We start from the raw sequence: 18,401 nt of genomic DNA on the forward strand, positions 1-18,401 counted from the left end.
TGTAGAAAACAACAGTTCAAGTCTTGTGGGTCTTGTGTGCTTTTGAAATGTAGTTTGGAAAGGTCACACAAACACCCACACCCACACACCAGCTGACTGTTAGTCTCTCATTGCTAGGAGGGTAGTGTGAAAATGGAAACCTCTCTCATTGGGTACTGAATTTGTTTCTTAGAGCTTTAATGGCTTCAGTTTTCCAATCTATTTACTTGGTAGAACTCCTAATTTTAAGTATATTTCATTAGTTGTAAATAACAGTTGCTTAAAAGGCTTGGTAAAATGATTTTATTCTTTTGGAATCTGTTGCCAGAGTTCAAAGGGTCCCATGTATGAATAGGAACCCTCGTGTGTGCAAAGGAAGGTTGCTGATTTCCCTTTCCCTCTGGCTTCATTTATTGGAACTGCATGCATGTTGCAGGAGATAGCCTTTTGGATACCTCTGGCCTTGGACCCCCACCCCCCACCCCATTGGATTGTTCTCCCAGTGCCTTGCTCTGGAATATTGTTTTGCAGCTTTCAAGCATATTCTGCTTAAGTATTGTAATCTTCTCTCTCATTCATAGCAAAGGGAATGGAATCCGTTGAATATAAGAGCTCTCTCTCCATCCATATAGATAGGGCATTTGTAGAAATGGAGAGACTTTCTTAAAGTTTCCTAACTGGGGTCTAGGGTGACAAGCACAATTTTGTCATGAGAACCTAGATTCTGTATGATATAAATTTACTACAGAGGTTCACATTGAGAACTCCCTGCTGACATAATGGTGGACTTGTTATGGGGAGCAGCAGCTTCAGCAGTGTTCTGTGCGTATTCTACCTGGGAGGAAAACTGTAGGGCAGCCCCTTGGGATTCTTCAAAGAGCTAAAAAGTCTTGGCCGGATCATCTTTTGTCACAAGGGTGCTCTCCTATGTAGTGAATTGCTATAACTTTCTGGTTTGGAATTTGAAGACTGCAAGATAAATCTAGACTTTAAATTATTAGCTAGTTTAAAGGATGCTCAGGGAGCTCTTTTTATTTGTGTCGAGGATACTGAGGTCCTTAATCTTTTTATGTTAGACACCAAAACCATTTTTTAATCTTTGCTGTATGCAGGTAGATGACTCAATGAGCAGTTTCCACCTTAATTTGAAAATGTATCTTAAAAATATGGATTGGAAAGTGTGATATGGGAAGTGGCCAACAATGAGAGCTTGTGTGATTTCTCTTTGAGGTCCTAATGTTTACACCATGCATTGCATACTTAACAAGATACAGTGAGGAATTATTTTATTCTGGGTGTCATCCCCCACCCCCACCCCGCCCCAGGAAATAATGGAGATTGAAAGAACTCTACACCTTCCCTGTTTTGCAAATCCTTGATATCTTAAGAGTCAGATTAAATAGGTACACAAAAGTGCTTTAGAGAAGTGTGCATTCAAAAAGAAGCATCCTTCCTCTGCCCCCACCTCAGCAACTGCTGGGAGTGGGCAGCTCTGGTTAGCACTGGGGCATCTGCAGGTGGGAGGCAGTTAACTCTTTCCCTTTGCATTGTTGAAACAGCTATTTGCCCCTGCACCAATGATTTCCTCAAACCTTCAGCCTCTTCATCCTTCCAGCTTCATATTGTGTCTGCAGAACTATTAACAAACTATGTTTTTCTAGATCTCTTGTGGCCAAATATTATGTTGAAGCTGTTGAAATATGCAAAATATAATAGTTATTATGTGCATTTGACAACAGCTTTGAAGAAAATCTTAGCTAAATGTTTAGATTAACAAATACAAAGTCTAATTTTACTTTTCGGACTCCACAAGCAAATACCGTATATCCAATTAAGTGAGAAGATGGAGGAATTGTGGCTGGAACTTCAGACCAGTAGTCTGTGTAAAAGGAAATTTATTCTGTTATTCTGTATGCTACCACTGCATAGATAAGGCTATAAGGCAGGATAGGATGACCTGTAGTATTGAACTATCTGGTACCTCTGCGGTATGTTACGGTCCTCCATTTGTTTTATGTTGCTGTTCTAGCTGGCACAATATCTGAGAGACTAGTGGTAGTAGAGGATTGTTGCTCCACCTCACAGTCTTTTTGGTTTGTGGGATACAGCAGGAGTATGTGTTGTCCCCCTTATTGTTTTTACATCTACATGAAAGCACTGGAGGATTTCCATATGAGACTTTGAGCTGGGTGTCATCAGCATACTGATAACACTGTATCCCATTTCTCCTGTCCATCCAGTCCTAGGAAAGAAGTGGAAGTGTAGGGTCAGAGATGGATGGATAAGGGCAAACAAACAGAAACTTAATCCAGACAAGATAGAAATTATGAGTTGGGAATTATGAGTTGGGAATATGATACCGTATGCAGTAATAGAACTGCAGTTCCCTTGAAGACCCAGAGGCTGTTCACACAAGTAGCCCTACCTGATTAGGGCTGCTTGTGTGAAGTGGCAGGATTGTGGCTGATCTCGGCACTGCCTCTCCAGGTTGCCCAGGAATTCCCCCCCCCCCAGGCTTTTACCTGGAATGCCACCTAATGGCGCAGCGGGGAAGCAACCTGTCTAGAGAGCAGGAGGCTGTTGGTTCGAATCCCCACTGGTGTGTTTCCCAGAATATGGGAAACTCCTATATCGGGCAGCAGCGATATAGGAAGGTCTCATAATGTGCTGGAGAAGGCAATGATAAACCACTCCTGTATTCTACCAAGAAAACCATATGACTCTGTGGTCGCCAGGAGCTGACACTCACTCAATGGCACAATCTTTCCTTTTTCTTTTTTTACCTGGAGACAGGCAGTCTGAGCAGACACAGACAGGCGCTCCTCACACGGTACATTTAGGGATATCTGGAGGCTGGGCTGCGTTTTCCCAGCCTCAAGATGCCTGTGCGGCTCCTGGGAGAGCTGCTTGTGTGGGAGTGTGAGCCACGCAGCCAGAAAACCGTGAGAGATTGTCTGGGGGTGGGTAGGTAGGTATGAACCTGCCTCCCCCCACCCGCCTTCCCTGCTTGTATCAATGATCATGTGAACTAGGGATGCACTTGAAACGCAATTTGGTGTCCAAATCGCAGCTTAGGTGTGCTGCTAAGTCTGAACTTGACTTAGGTGTGCTCCTTGACATGGTGGACATGGCCAAAGTTGCATTTTACGAGTTTAGGCTGATATTTTAGCTGCACCCATTCCTTGAAAGGAATTAATTTTGTCACAATAATGCATCCCTTTGTCATACCCAGAGAGTTCTTTTATAATATTCTCTGTGCGGGCTGCCTTCACAGAATATTCAGAAACTTTGGTTGGTACAGAATGTGACTGCCAGGTTGTTGCAATTTGCAACAGCTACATTAGCTTCCAGATAATTTCTGGGCCTATTTCAAAGTGTCGGCATTGACCTTTTAAAGTCCTAAAATGTATGTCCTGTATACTTGGAAGGACCTCCTTCTTCCATAGTAATCTACCTACACATTAAGATCTTCCTATGATGCCGTGCTACGTATGCCCATTCCATCTGAAATATTGTGGGTAGCAATATTCTATGGAATACCCACCCTGGGGATATGCACCTTGCTTCCTCTTTGTTTTATTTTAGGTGTGTCTGTCTAAGGCTGTGTTGTTATGGTGCCCTTGTGGACTTGTATGATGTCTGGAATGGATTTCTATCAATTGCTGCTGCAAGCTTTTGGTTGTGCCAGTGCTGTTGGTTTTTATTTTGCTGTTGGTTGTTTGAGATGTTTTGTTTTGGATTTTAGTCTTGTGGCTTTTTTTAAACGGATAGGCAGGATTCAGATGGGCAAGATTCAGATGTTTTAATAAATAAATATTGGAGAGTGTACAAGATAATTTGGAAAGCAAGATATGAGGTATCCCAAACATACTTAAGAACATATGGAAGTGCAGATCTTCCCCTCAGCAAATACAATGGAACAGCTGTTAACAGTTTGGTTCATACTGCAATTTATTTAGGATCAGAGACATTTTAATCCTGTGCAGAGTTAATCTGAAACTGTTCGTGTTTCAACTGAGTTCAGAAACACACTTCTTTCACCAAAGAGCATCTTGTCTTCTATAATTATATCTAAAAGCCAAATTAACTTCCTATTTGCAGACTTGAAATAATGCTATTCACCCTACGGTCCTTGTGGTATAACCCATTCAATAATCAACAGCTTAACATGGCTTGAATCATGTGTTCACAAATTTGTTTGCAGGTTGTATCTATTTAATTAGAAGGGAATAAATAAAAAAGTGTAGCAAATTAGATTTCTTTGTTCTAAAAGTGTAGGTTTTTTCTGAAGATGCTTGTGTACTTGAAAAGTGGCATTAGTGGTTGTCTATTTCAATATAATATAGAAGTTAAAAGATTTTGAGCAAAATTTGGATGTTTTGTGTTCCCTGTAAAATAATAGATAGTAATCCATAACTTTTGAAATACTGATATAGAAAATTCTCTCCTCCTTCATAGGTTGATGGGAATGTGAGCAAAATTTATTGCCAAAATCTTTGCTTGTTAGCAAAGCTCTTTCTGGACCACAAAACCTTATATTATGATGTTGAGCCATTCCTTTTCTATGTTCTCACAAAGAATGATGAGAAAGGGTGCCACTTAGTTGGATACTTCTCTAAGGTAAACCTTTGATCTTAACATGATAATAATTTCTTGCTGTTGTGCCAAAACTTTAATAATTCCTGTTCTGGTATGTATAACTACAACTGGAAATGAATGCTGTTTTCAGGATATAAACAAATACAGTGTCATGTTTAATTTACACGATTTTCTGAACACCTGTAATTCTGTCTCTCTGTTTGCAAATGACAATGCTGCTGTTTGGTTCACCAGATCTTGGGCAGATGTTGAGTACAGGCCAAGAACAAATTGTCCTTTGGAGCACTTGCTGCTGTGGTTCTGTTTCACTGAACTGCATTTTGAATGTAATTTATTTGATGTTGCTTACATTATTTTTTCAATAATCTTTGTACATGTTCTTGCGTGCTTAGCAGAAAGGTAGTTAGTATGATTTAAAAGCAAAATAAACACCAAGAACCCATGTTTATTATGACGTTCAGTGAGTTGTTATCCTGACAAAATAATCCTTGGGCAGGATCCAGACTCTTAGCTGTGACTAAGCATCATTGAAATAAATCAGACAAGTTAGCCATTACTAACTTAAGTCCTATTAATTTGTGCGATTTAGTCATTAGTCATTATTAACTTACTCTGTATCCTGCTCCCTGTCTACATTTTCAAAGAATCCTATTGTGTTTGAAATGTGCCTCCTTGCTAGTTGTCCTGAAGCACATTGTGTATCTATAGAAAATTTGGCACCTTACCCATCACTGTATACCAGAGGATACACCCTACTGTTGTATGTGATCATTTGTTACAGGATGAAAGGGAGATGAAAAGAGCTCCTGAATTGGCAGAAGTTGCTGACTGTCTTTCAACCCTTTTTGGTCTATGATTAATCTCTTAAACATGTAGACAAATCAGAGGAAGTCAGGGCATTGTTGAAACTGTAAAGAGACCATCCCATGGTGCTTACTTGGGCTATTTTTTCTCTCTCATTCAGACATGCATGTTTTTCTCCTGCTTCTCTAAAGTTTCAGTTCTTGTAAAACCCACTTAGCAATTGCAAAGGGTTTTTTGTGAAAATGCTTGCTTTTGCACTTGTGAACATTCAGTCTACAATCTACCTAAAAATACTTAGTATTTTAATATTTACAGACTTAAGCAATTTAGACATGGTTTACAACATGTGAAGTTAGTAGATTGTTTATCTATATTTTGCATTTTTTTTGGCTGGGCATTCTACTTGCGCATCTGGTCAATACCAAAGACATGTGCAGCAGGCACTCAAGAATGAGGTTACTAACAAATGTAGTAACTGGTAAATATCTGTCTGTCATTCTTGTTCTTTAAATGGACTGCCTCTGGTCCATAATTTTTGCAGCCATTTATCATCTTGGCAAATGATTCTTAGGTGATTTGCAAGTCAAAATTGTATCTTCCTAGTACTGGACTTGTCATTCAAGTCTGTTGACCAGGGAGAAAATTGATTTGAATTGATGGTAATGGCTGACAAAAAACAATTTTATACTGGGATAAAACTCAAAATGGGGGACCTCTACTTCACACATACTTCATACTGTGTGGTGACCTATGGCCTAAGAGTCTTTGAGGACTCTAAGTCACCTACTTACCCAGATCTAATCCACATTACCTTGCACATTAGAACTGGTAATAGTGGTGGCACTAATACATTTAATGGTATGTTTGTGTGGATATAAATGGTGAATATGAGGGAAAAATGGAAATATTTTGTGATGGGTGTGCACAGCAGTGGAGGGTGCTGATGGAAAGAGGTGTGCTTTTCTTTTGGTTTTTTACACAGGGCTAGAGATAGAAATTCGAAAAAGCATTTTAGTAAGAAGGGCCCTAGCAAGGTGTGTTCCTTTTACTAGAAGCCCGTCTCCGAAACAGTATATAAGTTTAAATATGATGCAGAAATAAGTACTACATATATTTCAGTTTCCCCCCAGAGTTACTGTTTCCCCCCAGGAGATTTTTTTGTTTCTTTTCTGTGGCTTCAAAATGTCTGGAAACTTTACATCTCTACAGTTAAGTAGGACTGGACAGGGAGCTACCCTGGGGATGCCAAGATTAACAGAGACTTGGACGGGGAGGGGGAGGATGTGGGACAGGAGAGCAAGGCAGAGTAAGTTTAGAGAGGAGGGCAGTTTCAAAAAGTATAAGACACTGAAATAGGAATAAATGCACTTTAAAACCATGTTAAATCCCTGGCTTGTTTGCAAGAATATCCTTGATTACTTGCAATATTGTGCTTCTCCCTAAGCAAGCATATTCTCTGTCATGCAAGAAGTTTAGTATCTTTGATCTGGAAGTGATGCTTCAAAATAAGTGACATTGTTGGACTGGATGACAAACTGAGCTCTTCTCTGGTGCATTCTCTTGTCTAGCTGATAATAAATTTATTGTCAAAGGGGCTGTGAGATGAGAAGACTGGAATTTATTTTGAGGTTGTGGTATTGTGCTTATGCTAGATCCAGAGCTATTGTAATGCCCATTGAAATGTACTGAAATGTAGTGCTTTGAATAGTTCACACTAGCTTATTTCTTCTGGAAATCGGTATTGCAGTTGTTTCTTTCATCATGTTATCAAAGAATAAATCAAAATAGAATGAAGCAAATGCTTCATTCATCGCTATCCACCCTTGCTATTTGTTGCTATTGTTGTTGAAAACAAAAATGGGTTTAGGATGCATCCTAAACTAGGACAAAAAAGTATTTGTGCCCATGGTGAAAATAGCTGGGGGAAAGGGGAACAGGCATACAAAGACCAGAATGAATAACAGGCCACAATTTTATGACCCAGAACACTTCCAAATGGTTTGGCTAAGAGCAGGAACTTTAATGGTGATCTGTGTTGCAGGTCACAGCTGATAACTTCTTCCCATGGATAAATGAGGACCCCAGAGTAGGTCTGGCCAGCTTGGAAGGTAGTGGCAAAGGGTCTTAACTAGACATAGTCCTAATGTGAGCGAAACTCTTAAGTGGGTGGTGCACTTCTAACCTGCCAGGTTTTTAAGTGCCTGGCTGTCTTGCCATTGAAACAGACATCCTGCGGATGTAGTGCCAAGTCTAGTGATTGGGGCCTAGTTATCCACATATTAAAGCACAACTGTGATGGCTGCCACAAACAAGTTTGTCTCATAGGTCAGATGAGCAGACCTGATCAAAGGAACTAAGTTGTACAGCACTTCAAAGGTTAACGGTAATCTGTTGTCAAGAATCTCCATCAGTCTACAACTTTATGAATGTGGTGGGAATTGAATGGATCTGAAAAGCAATTGGTCTTACTGAAAAACTATATGGTAGACGAGGAGTTCCCAACCTTGGATTCTCAGATTCCAGTATCCCCAACCACAAAGGTTGGTAACCCCTGTGGTAGACAACCTAAGATGTGGCTTTTAGGGGTTTGGGGCCCACTCTCTTTTTTTAATGAAAACAATGAAATCTTGTGGGCCAAGCACTCTCTGAAGACCTTGAAGTCAGGCACGTAGCCGCAGGTGTAAGAGTGTTTTCACGGCTGTCTCTTCTTCTTCACAGCTCCAAGTGGAAAAACATGTAAATTGAAAGTCAAGGTGGTCACCTTAACTTCCACATCATGTAAGCAGTAAACAGTTTATAGTCTTGTATGGATTACAAAAACTGGGTGGACAAGATGATAACAGTCCTCACCCCAGTCCAAATGCAGGAAGCCCATTGTATTTCTTTGCCTGCCAATGCAGATCAAGACGATGGGGAATATTGCATGGTTATCTCAGCATATGTAGACACATTCTCTCCCTCTAAATGCAAAAATTTAGGGTGCTTTTGAGGTGGACTTGATAATGTTCCTCAACCATGGTTTGCATTTGCAGTTAGAGATGCCACTTCAGTTTGCTTTGTGTTTGAATATAATCAAAATATATGTCATTACTATATCCAGTGTTGCCGAATTCCACAGATTAATTGGCAAAATAAATGGTTATGGGCTATGAATATTTTTTTTCATTTTCAGACATGCTATTAATATGCAGTTTTTCAAATCTGAACGATGATTGGGAAGAATCAGAGACTAGGTCCAGTTCTGTGCAGATCTTATGCCTGCTACTACTTTGGGCTGAGTTGTGAGCAGTTGGTGCCAAAACAGACAACTTTCCAGGGCTGACAGTACTTCCAGGATGCAGTGCAAGTTATCTGAGGATGACAACTGAATATAGGTCTACTGCATGATATTGATGGCACATTCTCTTAGCAGCCCATTCATGAGTTGCTGTGCATCAGAGAAACAGTTAATCAGAGAAACTCCATCTGGTGCATTTGTAGGAAGAAATTCAACAGATTGTGGACACTTGCTATACTAAGTGTTTTGAGGAAGCATTGTGCCTTGTAGATATATATCAGGCAGACCATCATGAGGTGTATTTCCATTAAGTGAGGGAGCGGCACTAGTTGAATTTCTGCCTGGATATGTCCTTCTCAGCCCAGTGTCCAGAGACAAAGCATGAGTACATGGAGCCTCCTTTGTAAAGCCTGCATAATATATATATTTTTAATGAAATCTGTATTATGTATATGACATGGAACTTAAGGTGACCATCTTGACTTGCAGTTTCCATGCCTTTTAGATCACGAGTGAAAATTGTAAGCACTTTAACTCTCATTTTAAAGCAAAGCGGTTTTTAATTATTTAATATTTAATAATTCAATTGTTTAATTTAAAATTAAATTTAATAATTTATTTTAAATATTATTAATAATTTAATAATATTTATTTAATAATTGTTTAATAATATATTTGATATATGTGGTTTGCCCAAAGCATAGCGGCAGAGAAATACCATTTTCCAAAGTTCCCTCTAATTTTTTTCATCTATGTGTGGAATGAATTTTGTTCAGGGTGGCAGTATCAAGGCAGTATGCGTGCACATGCATTCAGAGTGGAACCTTCCTGATTCAATCGGAGCAGGATCTAAAATGATCCAGAGCAGACATCAAAGAACAGTGTGCATGCCCACGCCTTAGAGGAATCACACTGCCTGCTAAGCACCTTCCTTCCAAAGCCCTGTCTTCCATTTGGTGCTCAGGACTCCTTCTCCCTTGTCTCTCTCTCTACCTAGCTCTCCATGAACTATTTGTGGTGGGCATCCTAGCACATTACCTTTTAAATGATGACTGTGTTGGGAGATAGAGGCTAGCATGTAGCAACTAGAAATCCACTTGCCTGTCATGCTGCTGGTGGCACTCACTGGGCTTAAAGGACTGCAGTGCAGATGCAGTAATTTCTACTCTTAAAAAGATGGGACTGGGGGTCCTCACCAAAGGCTTGCCAATGATGGAGTCAGCCACCTTTCTTTGTACAAGTAGAGAATGGGCTGGAGTGCACAGAGACTTTTCCTCCTGACATTCTCTGTCCCCAAGTGCCAGCCCAAGCATTGGGGCAGGACCATGCAAATGAACTATCTGGCCCCAGTCCAGGGGTGTAGCAAGGTTGGATTGGGCCCAGAGATGAGATTTTAAAATGCCCCCCCCCCCAAGTCCAGGGCCTCTGCACACCCCAGGCACCCAAGGATTTAAGTCTGATATTTCAAAATAAGTATGTTGCCTGGAAATACATTTCACTGAATACACACATGCACACTTCACAATATATAGTGATATGCATTGAATACTATTTATTTGTGCTACTTTTAATGCCTAGAACACCCTAGAAACACTAATTATTAAAATGGGGCCCTCGCTGCAGATTAGCAAAGGAGACTTTCAACCATGCAGTGTGAGCCTATGTATGTTTTCTCAGAATTCTGAACAAATTCGGTAAAGTTTGATTCCAGGAAGTTTTTCACAGGAGTTTTTTAAAGTCCTTTAACACACATCTCCTCTGGAATGGAGGTGCTGCATTCACATGTTGGCCAGATTTACCCTGAAGTCCCTGCAAGTTATTGGGGAGCAGTTCACACAATTCAGGTTTTTCACTGCTCATTATAGTGTAGCCTGATTTATATCCTGAGTAAAAAACAACACTATTTTGCGTTGGTTCTTTGGGACAACTTCAGTTTCGCAGTAAAGCCTCCCAATAAACTTGCAGTAAAGCCTGCTGTGTGTAAAAGTCCCAGGTAAGTGTGTGGAGAATTGCAGCCTCAGGCAGCAAATCTAACCACATTTAACATTTCATTGAAACCTAAAGGACTTACTAGCAAGGAAAACATGTCTACTTAAAAATAAACTCCATTGCATTCAACTGTCTGAGATCCTTCCCTGGTAAGTGCATATAGGATTGCACATGCTCGGGAATGTAAACCAAACCAAACTAATTTGTGCTCCCAGCATATTTTGCTCCGTATAGGAGACCAGTAAGTCTCATAGAAGCAAGGAAGATAGGTGGGAAGAAATAGAGAAAAGAGCAAGAATTAGCACCATTCCTCAGGAGAAAAAGAGCAGAGGGGAGAGAATGAGGAATCTGCCTCTTCTTGGTAAAATTTTAAGATAGATGAGACATGCCAGGGCTCAAGGAGCTCCTGAATTTATGCCCTAGGCTGTCCTAAAAGTCATTCTCCGTGCTTCCCAATGTGGATGTAGGGCTGTTGTGGTCTCTTACTGTTCTGAGATAAAAAACCACTCTCTGCGGGTGCTCAGAAGCAGGGCTGTCCCTAGTGGGGTGTTGGACTGGGGAGCAAATCAGCATATGCAGGGCCTCCTAAACATTTTATATCATTACAGAGTCATACTGACTGATGACATACAGTGTAAATAGTGTGAGTGAGGTTTTTGGATATGTCCAACCAGCTTGGCATTTCTAAAGAAAAATAAAATAAAAGCACAACACATGCTTCACAGTTCTCACTCAGACCTTCTGGGTTGCAAAACCACTTGAACATAAGTGCATGAATGAATGAATGAATGAATGAATGAATATAATATTGTTTGTTCCATAAGTTTTTGTAATTTTCTGCCATGAAACAAGCCACTTATAGGACCTTTTAGATAGTTTTTTTTTAAAAAGCCAGCAAATTTTCCAATCTGTTTCAAATTAAATATTCAGAGACTTCTCAGTCTCTCCTCCCCCCCACATCAAAGCCCTACAGCAAGCAAGCAGATCCCTATATATGGGGTGGCGGGTAACCACAAAAAGGAATTCACATTCTACACCATTACTGTGGTGGGTAAGGGCAGCCAGCGCTGGCCACTCTACCTGCCTCCCTCCTTCCTTCCTTCCTTGGGGCCTTCCAGCACTTGAGTTCAGGCTTCAGGGAGGCCTGCACAGAGGCTTCTCTGGAAGCCCTGCCCACCCACCGATCAGCTGAGAGGCAGAGAGAAAAGGAGCTCTAGCAGCTTGCAGGCTGCTTAGATTGCCGTCCAGGAGGGCAAGCAGGAGAGAGGGCAAACAGGGCAAAGGGGACTGGTTGAGTGAGGGGCCTTGGGGCTGGGCGGGTAGGCAATGGGGAGTCATGTGACATGTTTCTGGAGGGCCCTTTGAGGCAGTGGGGCCCTCAAACAACTGTCTCCCCTTGCTTGATCGTAGTTTCGCCCATGCCTCAGTTCCAAAGAGAGTGCTGAGGATGTTGCTGCTGAGATGGCTTCCTGCTTCCTTCATTGGCAACAATCGCCTGCCCGGTTATTGGAGCAGCCCTTGAAACTCGCTTGCAAGTGCAGTTTTCTGAGTTTCCCATTGTCAGGCAACCAGTATAGTCTTTCCTTCTGCTTTGTTTGTTGGCATGTGATTAGTTTTCCTCCTGGTCTGTGTTGGCCCTGATGGCCTAAACTCCATGAATTTGCATTGTATTCTGGGAAGGATGAATTTGTCTGTGAGAAAGCTACATGTACTTAAAAAAAACAACCATTCTGCCAGTTCCAAGTATTTGCTCAGAGGCAGTTGAACTAAAAGTGAACACCAGTAAGATTTTTTTAATATGGCAAACTCTTTCTGACCCAACTTGCTGCCTTCAATCAGCATGTAGATATTCTTTCCCTCTGTAAATGACAAGAAGGCCAAAAAGAATGTTTCTTTCTCCCTGTATTTGAACTTGCTCATACAGATACTTTTGGGTTTCTTTTATTCTTGATTTCTAAGATGCCATCTCATACAGTAACAAAAATCTGTTTAAAGAGTGTGTGTGTGTTTGTTTATTTATCATATTTTTATACTGCCTGATATCTAATCTCTAGGCAGTGTACAAAGTTTTAAAACACAATATGAAAGAGTAAAAACAGATTAAAATACCTCAAAACACAATAAAAATAATCTCATAAAACAAGTTATTAAAATTAATACCAGTTAAAAGCTTGAGAAAACAGATGTGTCTTGAGAGAAGGAGATGTTCTTATTTCAACAGGGAGCATATTCCAGAGCCCCAGGGCAGCCACAGAGAAAGTCCGGTCCCAAGTCGCCACCAAATGAGTTGGTGGCAACCTGTAACCATACCTCTCCAGAAGATTGTAATGGGGATCAGAGTTTATTAAAAAGAAAGCACTTTCTTAAATACTCTGGGCCCAAGTTCTTAAAGGCTTTATAGGTAATAACCAGCATTTTGTATTTCACCTGGAAACATCTTGGCAGCCAGTGCAGTTCTGTTGAAATCAGTGTTATGTGGTCCCTTTGGGTTGTCCCAGAGACCAGTCTGGCTGCCACATTCAGTATCAATTGCAGTTTCCGGACTATGTACAAAGGCAGCCCCATATAGAGTGCATTACAGTAGTAAAGCCTGGAGGTTACCAGCATATGTACTAGTCTTTTAAGGTCATTTACCTCCAGAAATGGACTTAGCTGACATATCAGCTGAAGTGAAGTTTGGATCCAGGAGCACTCCCAAGTTACATACCTGATCTTTCACGGGGAGTGTAACCCCATCCAGAACAGGCAGATCTAAACCATCTCTCAGGTCCCAACCCCCCACAATCAGTACCTACATCTTATTTGGATTCAACTTCAGTTTGTTACCCTCTTCCAGCCCATTACTGCCTCCAGGCAGGCATTTAGGGAAGATATGCCATTTCCTGATGAAGTTGATATGGAGAACTAGATCTGGGTGTCATCAGCATATTAATAAAACCTTATACCAAAGCTCCTGATGATCTCTCCCAGCAGTTTCATCTAGATGTTAAAGAGTATTGGAGACCATATGCAGCCTTGTGGAACTCCACACTTCAGTTCTTGCTTTGCAGAACAGCAGTCTCCAAGCAACACCATCTGGAATGTACCAGAGTGGTAGGAACGGAGCCACTGTAAAACAGTGCCACCCAATCCCACCTCCCTCAGGTGATCCAAAAGGATACCATGAACGATGGTAATGAAAGCCACTGAGAAATCCAAAAGGATCAGAAAAGTCACACTCCCTCTGTTGATAGCCAATTGGAGAGCATCCATCGGACCGACCAAGACAATCTCAGCTCACTCCAAAGCCCCCCCGGAAGTCGGTTTGAAACGGATCTAGATAATCTGTTTCATCCTAAAGTGCTTGGAGCTGTGAGGCCACCACCCGCTCAATCACCTTACCCCAAGCACAAAAGAGTAGAAACGGGTCTGTAATTAGCTAATTTTCAGGGATCCAATGCAGGTTTCTTCAAATAAGGTCTAATAGCCTCCTTAAGACAAGGAGGCATCCTGCCCTCCCTCAGAGAAGCATTTATAATATTTACGAGATCCGCTCAGATAATATTATCACCAGATGAGATAAGTGAAGTTGGGAAAGGGTCAAGAGAACAGGTTGTAGGACAAAGCAGTTTGTCCACTTCCTCAGAAGACACAAACGGAAAGTGATCCAATCTAATCCTATAAGAGGAGTTGCTGCACACTGTCACAGCAGACTCTGCATTAACCCATGTTAACTTGGCAAAGAGTCACCTTTTTACGTGGTGATTCTCTTTTATTTAGCAGAGGGAGAGTAACTGGCCCTATCCACCCCCAGCACAGTATCTCCAGTGACTGTTGCTGGTATCTATCTTAAGTTTCTTTTTAGATTGTGAGCCCTTTGGGGACAGGGAGCCATCTTATTTATTTATTATTTCTCTGTGTAAACCACCCTGAGCCATTTTTGGAAGGGCGGTATAGAAATTGAACAAACAAACAAACAAATAAATAAATAAAACTGTGGAATCCAGCTTGGCCCGAATACGAGAGACTTTATCCGCAAAAGTATCCTCTCTAATAAAACGCTTGGTGTCCGTCCGTGGACGGACACCAAGCGTGCGTTCGTGCCTGGCCTGTTCTGGGCATGCCCAGAACAGGGCAAGGGAGGCACGAACGGCAGGACCCGGCGGCCATGTTGGGGCCGGGAGAAGGAGAAGTGGCCGCCGCCTACGCCAGGAGGAGAGTGCGGGAGAGGCGGCGGCGCAGCCGTGGCCACGGCCAGAGGTTGCGGTGGCCGCGACGGGGCAACTGGCGGCGGGAGTGCGGGTGAGGCGGCAGCGGGGCCAGAAGCGGCCGCCGCAAATAAAGGAGAGAGGCGCCGGGGGAAGAGGCGGCGGGGAAGCTGGCTGAGGTGGCGGCGGAGCCGCCGCCGAGGCCTGGCGCTGCCAGTAAAGCCGGGCAGGGGGGGGGAAACCTTGGGGCCCGATCCCACCATTCCCGTCCCCCCGCCAAATTACTAAGGGCCAAATTGGCCCTGAAAAATGCCGCCGCCGAACCGCCCTCCCAGCTGCCCGATCCCACCATTTGTACAGGAAAGAGGAGCTCGCTAGCAGAGCTCCTCTTTCTGCAAAGGCTCTTCTCAAACTGGCGCTTTGAGCGGAAAGGGCGCCCTTTCCGCTCAAAGCGCCAGTTTGAGAAGAGCCTTTGCAGAAAGAGGAGCTCTGCTGGCGAGCTCCTCTTTCCTGTACAAATGGTGGGATCGGGCAGCTGGGAGGTTCGGCGGCGGGGGCCGAAAGCATTACTAGCGCCCGTTTTTCAACGGGCTAAAATTCACTTGTACATTGATAATATATAATATCACCCACAAGTGATATTGCTTTACACAGGACTATTATATTTTGGTGTTGACCTGCTGCTGCAGGGCTGTCCTTTGGGCGGGATGACAGGGTGATCGTCCCCTGCCCTGTTCTTAAACAGGCCCCACACAGGCCGAGTGAGCAGCCTGCACTCTCTTCTCAACAGATGTCAGGCAGGCCTAGCCCCCACCATTGGGGCCATGACTGCTTTTCTTGCAGCTGGAGCAGCTGCCACTTGGAGAAAAGGGATGTGGCCTGCACTCTCTCCCCAGCCCCCACCACCCTTGGCTGCTTTCTCCACTCTGTCACAGAGTAGAGAAAGCAGCCGGTGGTGGTGGGGGCTGCCTCTGTCCCCCGCTACTGGAATTGAGCGACTGAAGTACCAGCTTGGAGCGGGAGTGGGCTGGGAGGAGGTGTGGGACCCCCACACCCATACTCTCTCTCCCCCCCCGCCCCCAGCTGGAAAAGTGAGGCAGTCACAGTAACCTGCCCCAGACATTGCTTCTCTCCTCTTCCTTGTAGCCCTTTCCCAGTGTGTTCTGGTGAGCCTCCAGCAAACTAGGCAAAGCTGGACTGAAATCCTGTCATCTAATCAATCTGGTTACTAGATGTGGTCAAGGGTTGTTGTTGTTGTTGTTATTTACACAGTCAGACAAGTGTTATTGACTGGTTTGTTTTATCCAGACATCGAGCCCTACTACCTCCTCCTCCTCCTCCTCCTCCTCCTCCTCCTATTATTATTATTTATTATTATTCCATATGCCAGTTATTAGGAGTGACAGCTAACATATTTTGCATAATGGTAGACTTTATATACCACCCCCCCAACTCCCCACCACTATTTGACTCATTATGTATGTTAGTATCAAGGAAGCACTGCTTGTATCTTGGGGACATATACTCTTGTACTTATTCCCCAAGGAATATATACAAATTTTAAAACTTTTTTTTTTGGCAAGGAATAATTATGGATGTAATGATATAAGTTTAATGTTAGGGTATATACAGGGATACCTTGAAAAGAGGTCTTGCAACATTTTCTCTCCCCCCCAGAAGCTAGCAACATTTTTGATATAGATTTATCAGCTAAACAAATGCCAATTGAGTTGTCTTGCGGCTACCCTTTGCGTCAGGTGGGCTAGCCATACTTTAATTTTTTTAAGCACCACTTGAACCTTGTTTGGTTAAATGTTTGATTCCTTGCTTTTTAAAAAAAAATGCAGAAGAACTGAAGAAACAGAGACAGCCCTGTGCTGCTGGTTCACCTTATTCTATTATTTTACAAAGACGGAGGCAGGTGCATGGAATTGCCCACTTCAGCAGTGTTTTGACATACTTGATCTGTTTCTCCTTCCCTCAGGAAAAGCTCTGCCAGCAAAAGTACAATGTCTCCTGCATAATGATCATGCCCCAGTACCAAAGGCAAGGATTTGGAAGGTTTCTCATTGATTTCAGTAAGTGAAAGGCTTTCTTTACATTCATGATCCAGGGAGCTGATGGTTGTTATGGGGATACAGCAACATATAAAACTTTATTTAACCTGCTTCATTGTTGTTTTGTTTTTTATCAATAGATAATGGGATTTCTGTTTCTATTTGCATAGTGGCAGGAAAGCTCCCTCAAGTGAAAAATCTACTGCCTCTCTGTTGTGCTCCAGGAAGCTGAGAATAGAGCTCTCTGCAGTAATATTAGCTCTCAAAGCTATTACACTGAATGAATTGTCTAAATTGCATTCATTTTGTTCTCCTCATTAGTACAAAGAGAGGCAATTATTTGTGATTAAAGCAAAGGAAGGTGTAGGGCCAAGGCATTCTGTAGTTTCCAAATCTCTTAGCATGAGTATATTTTAGCTGAACAATGCTTATGATGAGAGAGCATAATGTTTCAGGTGTCCCCCCCCCCCCCCCGTCTTTAAAGAATATCATTACCTTGTTCTGAAGTAAATGTTACTCTTTGCGGCACAATATATACATTGATATTCGTGCTTTAAATCTTTGATTCTTTATTATGCAGCATTGTACATCTGATGTATTTTGAACAAATCAAACATTTCTTAAATTATTCTATCATTAGAAAATTGATATCCCAATAAAATATAATTCAATAGGCAAGTGATGCAACTGAATACTTTGAATTGACTTTTGAATTGAACTTAGAATTGTGACTTGGAAGGGCTTATTAAAGTCTGGCTTTAGAAACCATGCATTAGAGCACTAAAGCATCAGGGAGTGCATTTAGCACTGTAGTTAATTGGTTTTCATCTGTGGAGGAGAATGCAAGATGATTAAAGTACAAATAATGTAGCTCAAATGGAAAACTTTAGAAGTGAGATATCTGCTATCTGGGTTTTTTACCTGGGAGTTGTTTCTCGCCTTGAGTTACCTCCGGTGACAATCCATGCTTATGGGTTAGGGTTGCAGCTCATGTAAGCAGGCACACTTCTAGAGGTAGTCGTTTATTCATTCTCTAAGTACTCCATCTGTTCCTGCAGTCACTCATTATTAGCTGCCCCAGCAGGTGTTGGCAGACTGTTGCTGCAACAAACACCCTTTTGCTGGGAAATGCCTGTCTCCGGCACTCTCTCCCATTCATCTCTACGGGTGCCAAGCAAGCTCCTTCATTTAGGAGAGGCCAAACCACAAACTGTAGCTCTTCCAGTGTGTTTCTGGCCCCTGAAAATTACATCATGGTGCAAAGCAGAGCTGTGCAGTTCCCCTGGCCCTCCATGACCATTTTGTCAGGCACACATTTACTATTTTTCCTCTTCCTACCAGTGTTCCTATTAGCCCAGTCCAGTAGAAGATGGAAGACTTGGAAGGAGAGAAAGAAATGTATTTTCCTGGTTCACTCATAAGTAAATCTTCATGCAAGTAGCAAGCGTAGCTTGTTGGTCTACTTCTCAGTAACATTTTATCTGGCTAGAAGCAACATCCCTGAACTAG

General features: G+C 42.3%; 1 protein-coding gene across 9 annotated transcripts in view; it reads left to right on the forward strand.

The window, feature by feature from the left end:
- Positions 1 to 18,401, forward strand: part of KAT6B (lysine acetyltransferase 6B) — a 202,987-nt gene that overhangs the window by 129,870 nt on the left and 54,716 nt on the right. For all 9 annotated transcript variants that reach the window (XM_053306954.1, XM_053306953.1, XM_053306955.1 and 6 more), the window contains 2 exons: positions 4,438 to 4,599; positions 16,820 to 16,913. In XM_053306954.1, coding sequence (XP_053162929.1) covers positions 4,438 to 4,599; positions 16,820 to 16,913 — 256 coding nt within the window. The remainder of the gene's footprint in view (positions 1 to 4,437; positions 4,600 to 16,819; positions 16,914 to 18,401) is intronic.

The sequence above is a fragment of the Hemicordylus capensis genome, chromosome 3 (assembly GCF_027244095.1).
Source record: "Hemicordylus capensis ecotype Gifberg chromosome 3, rHemCap1.1.pri, whole genome shotgun sequence".
NCBI classification, from domain to species: Eukaryota; Metazoa; Chordata; class Lepidosauria; order Squamata; family Cordylidae; genus Hemicordylus; species Hemicordylus capensis.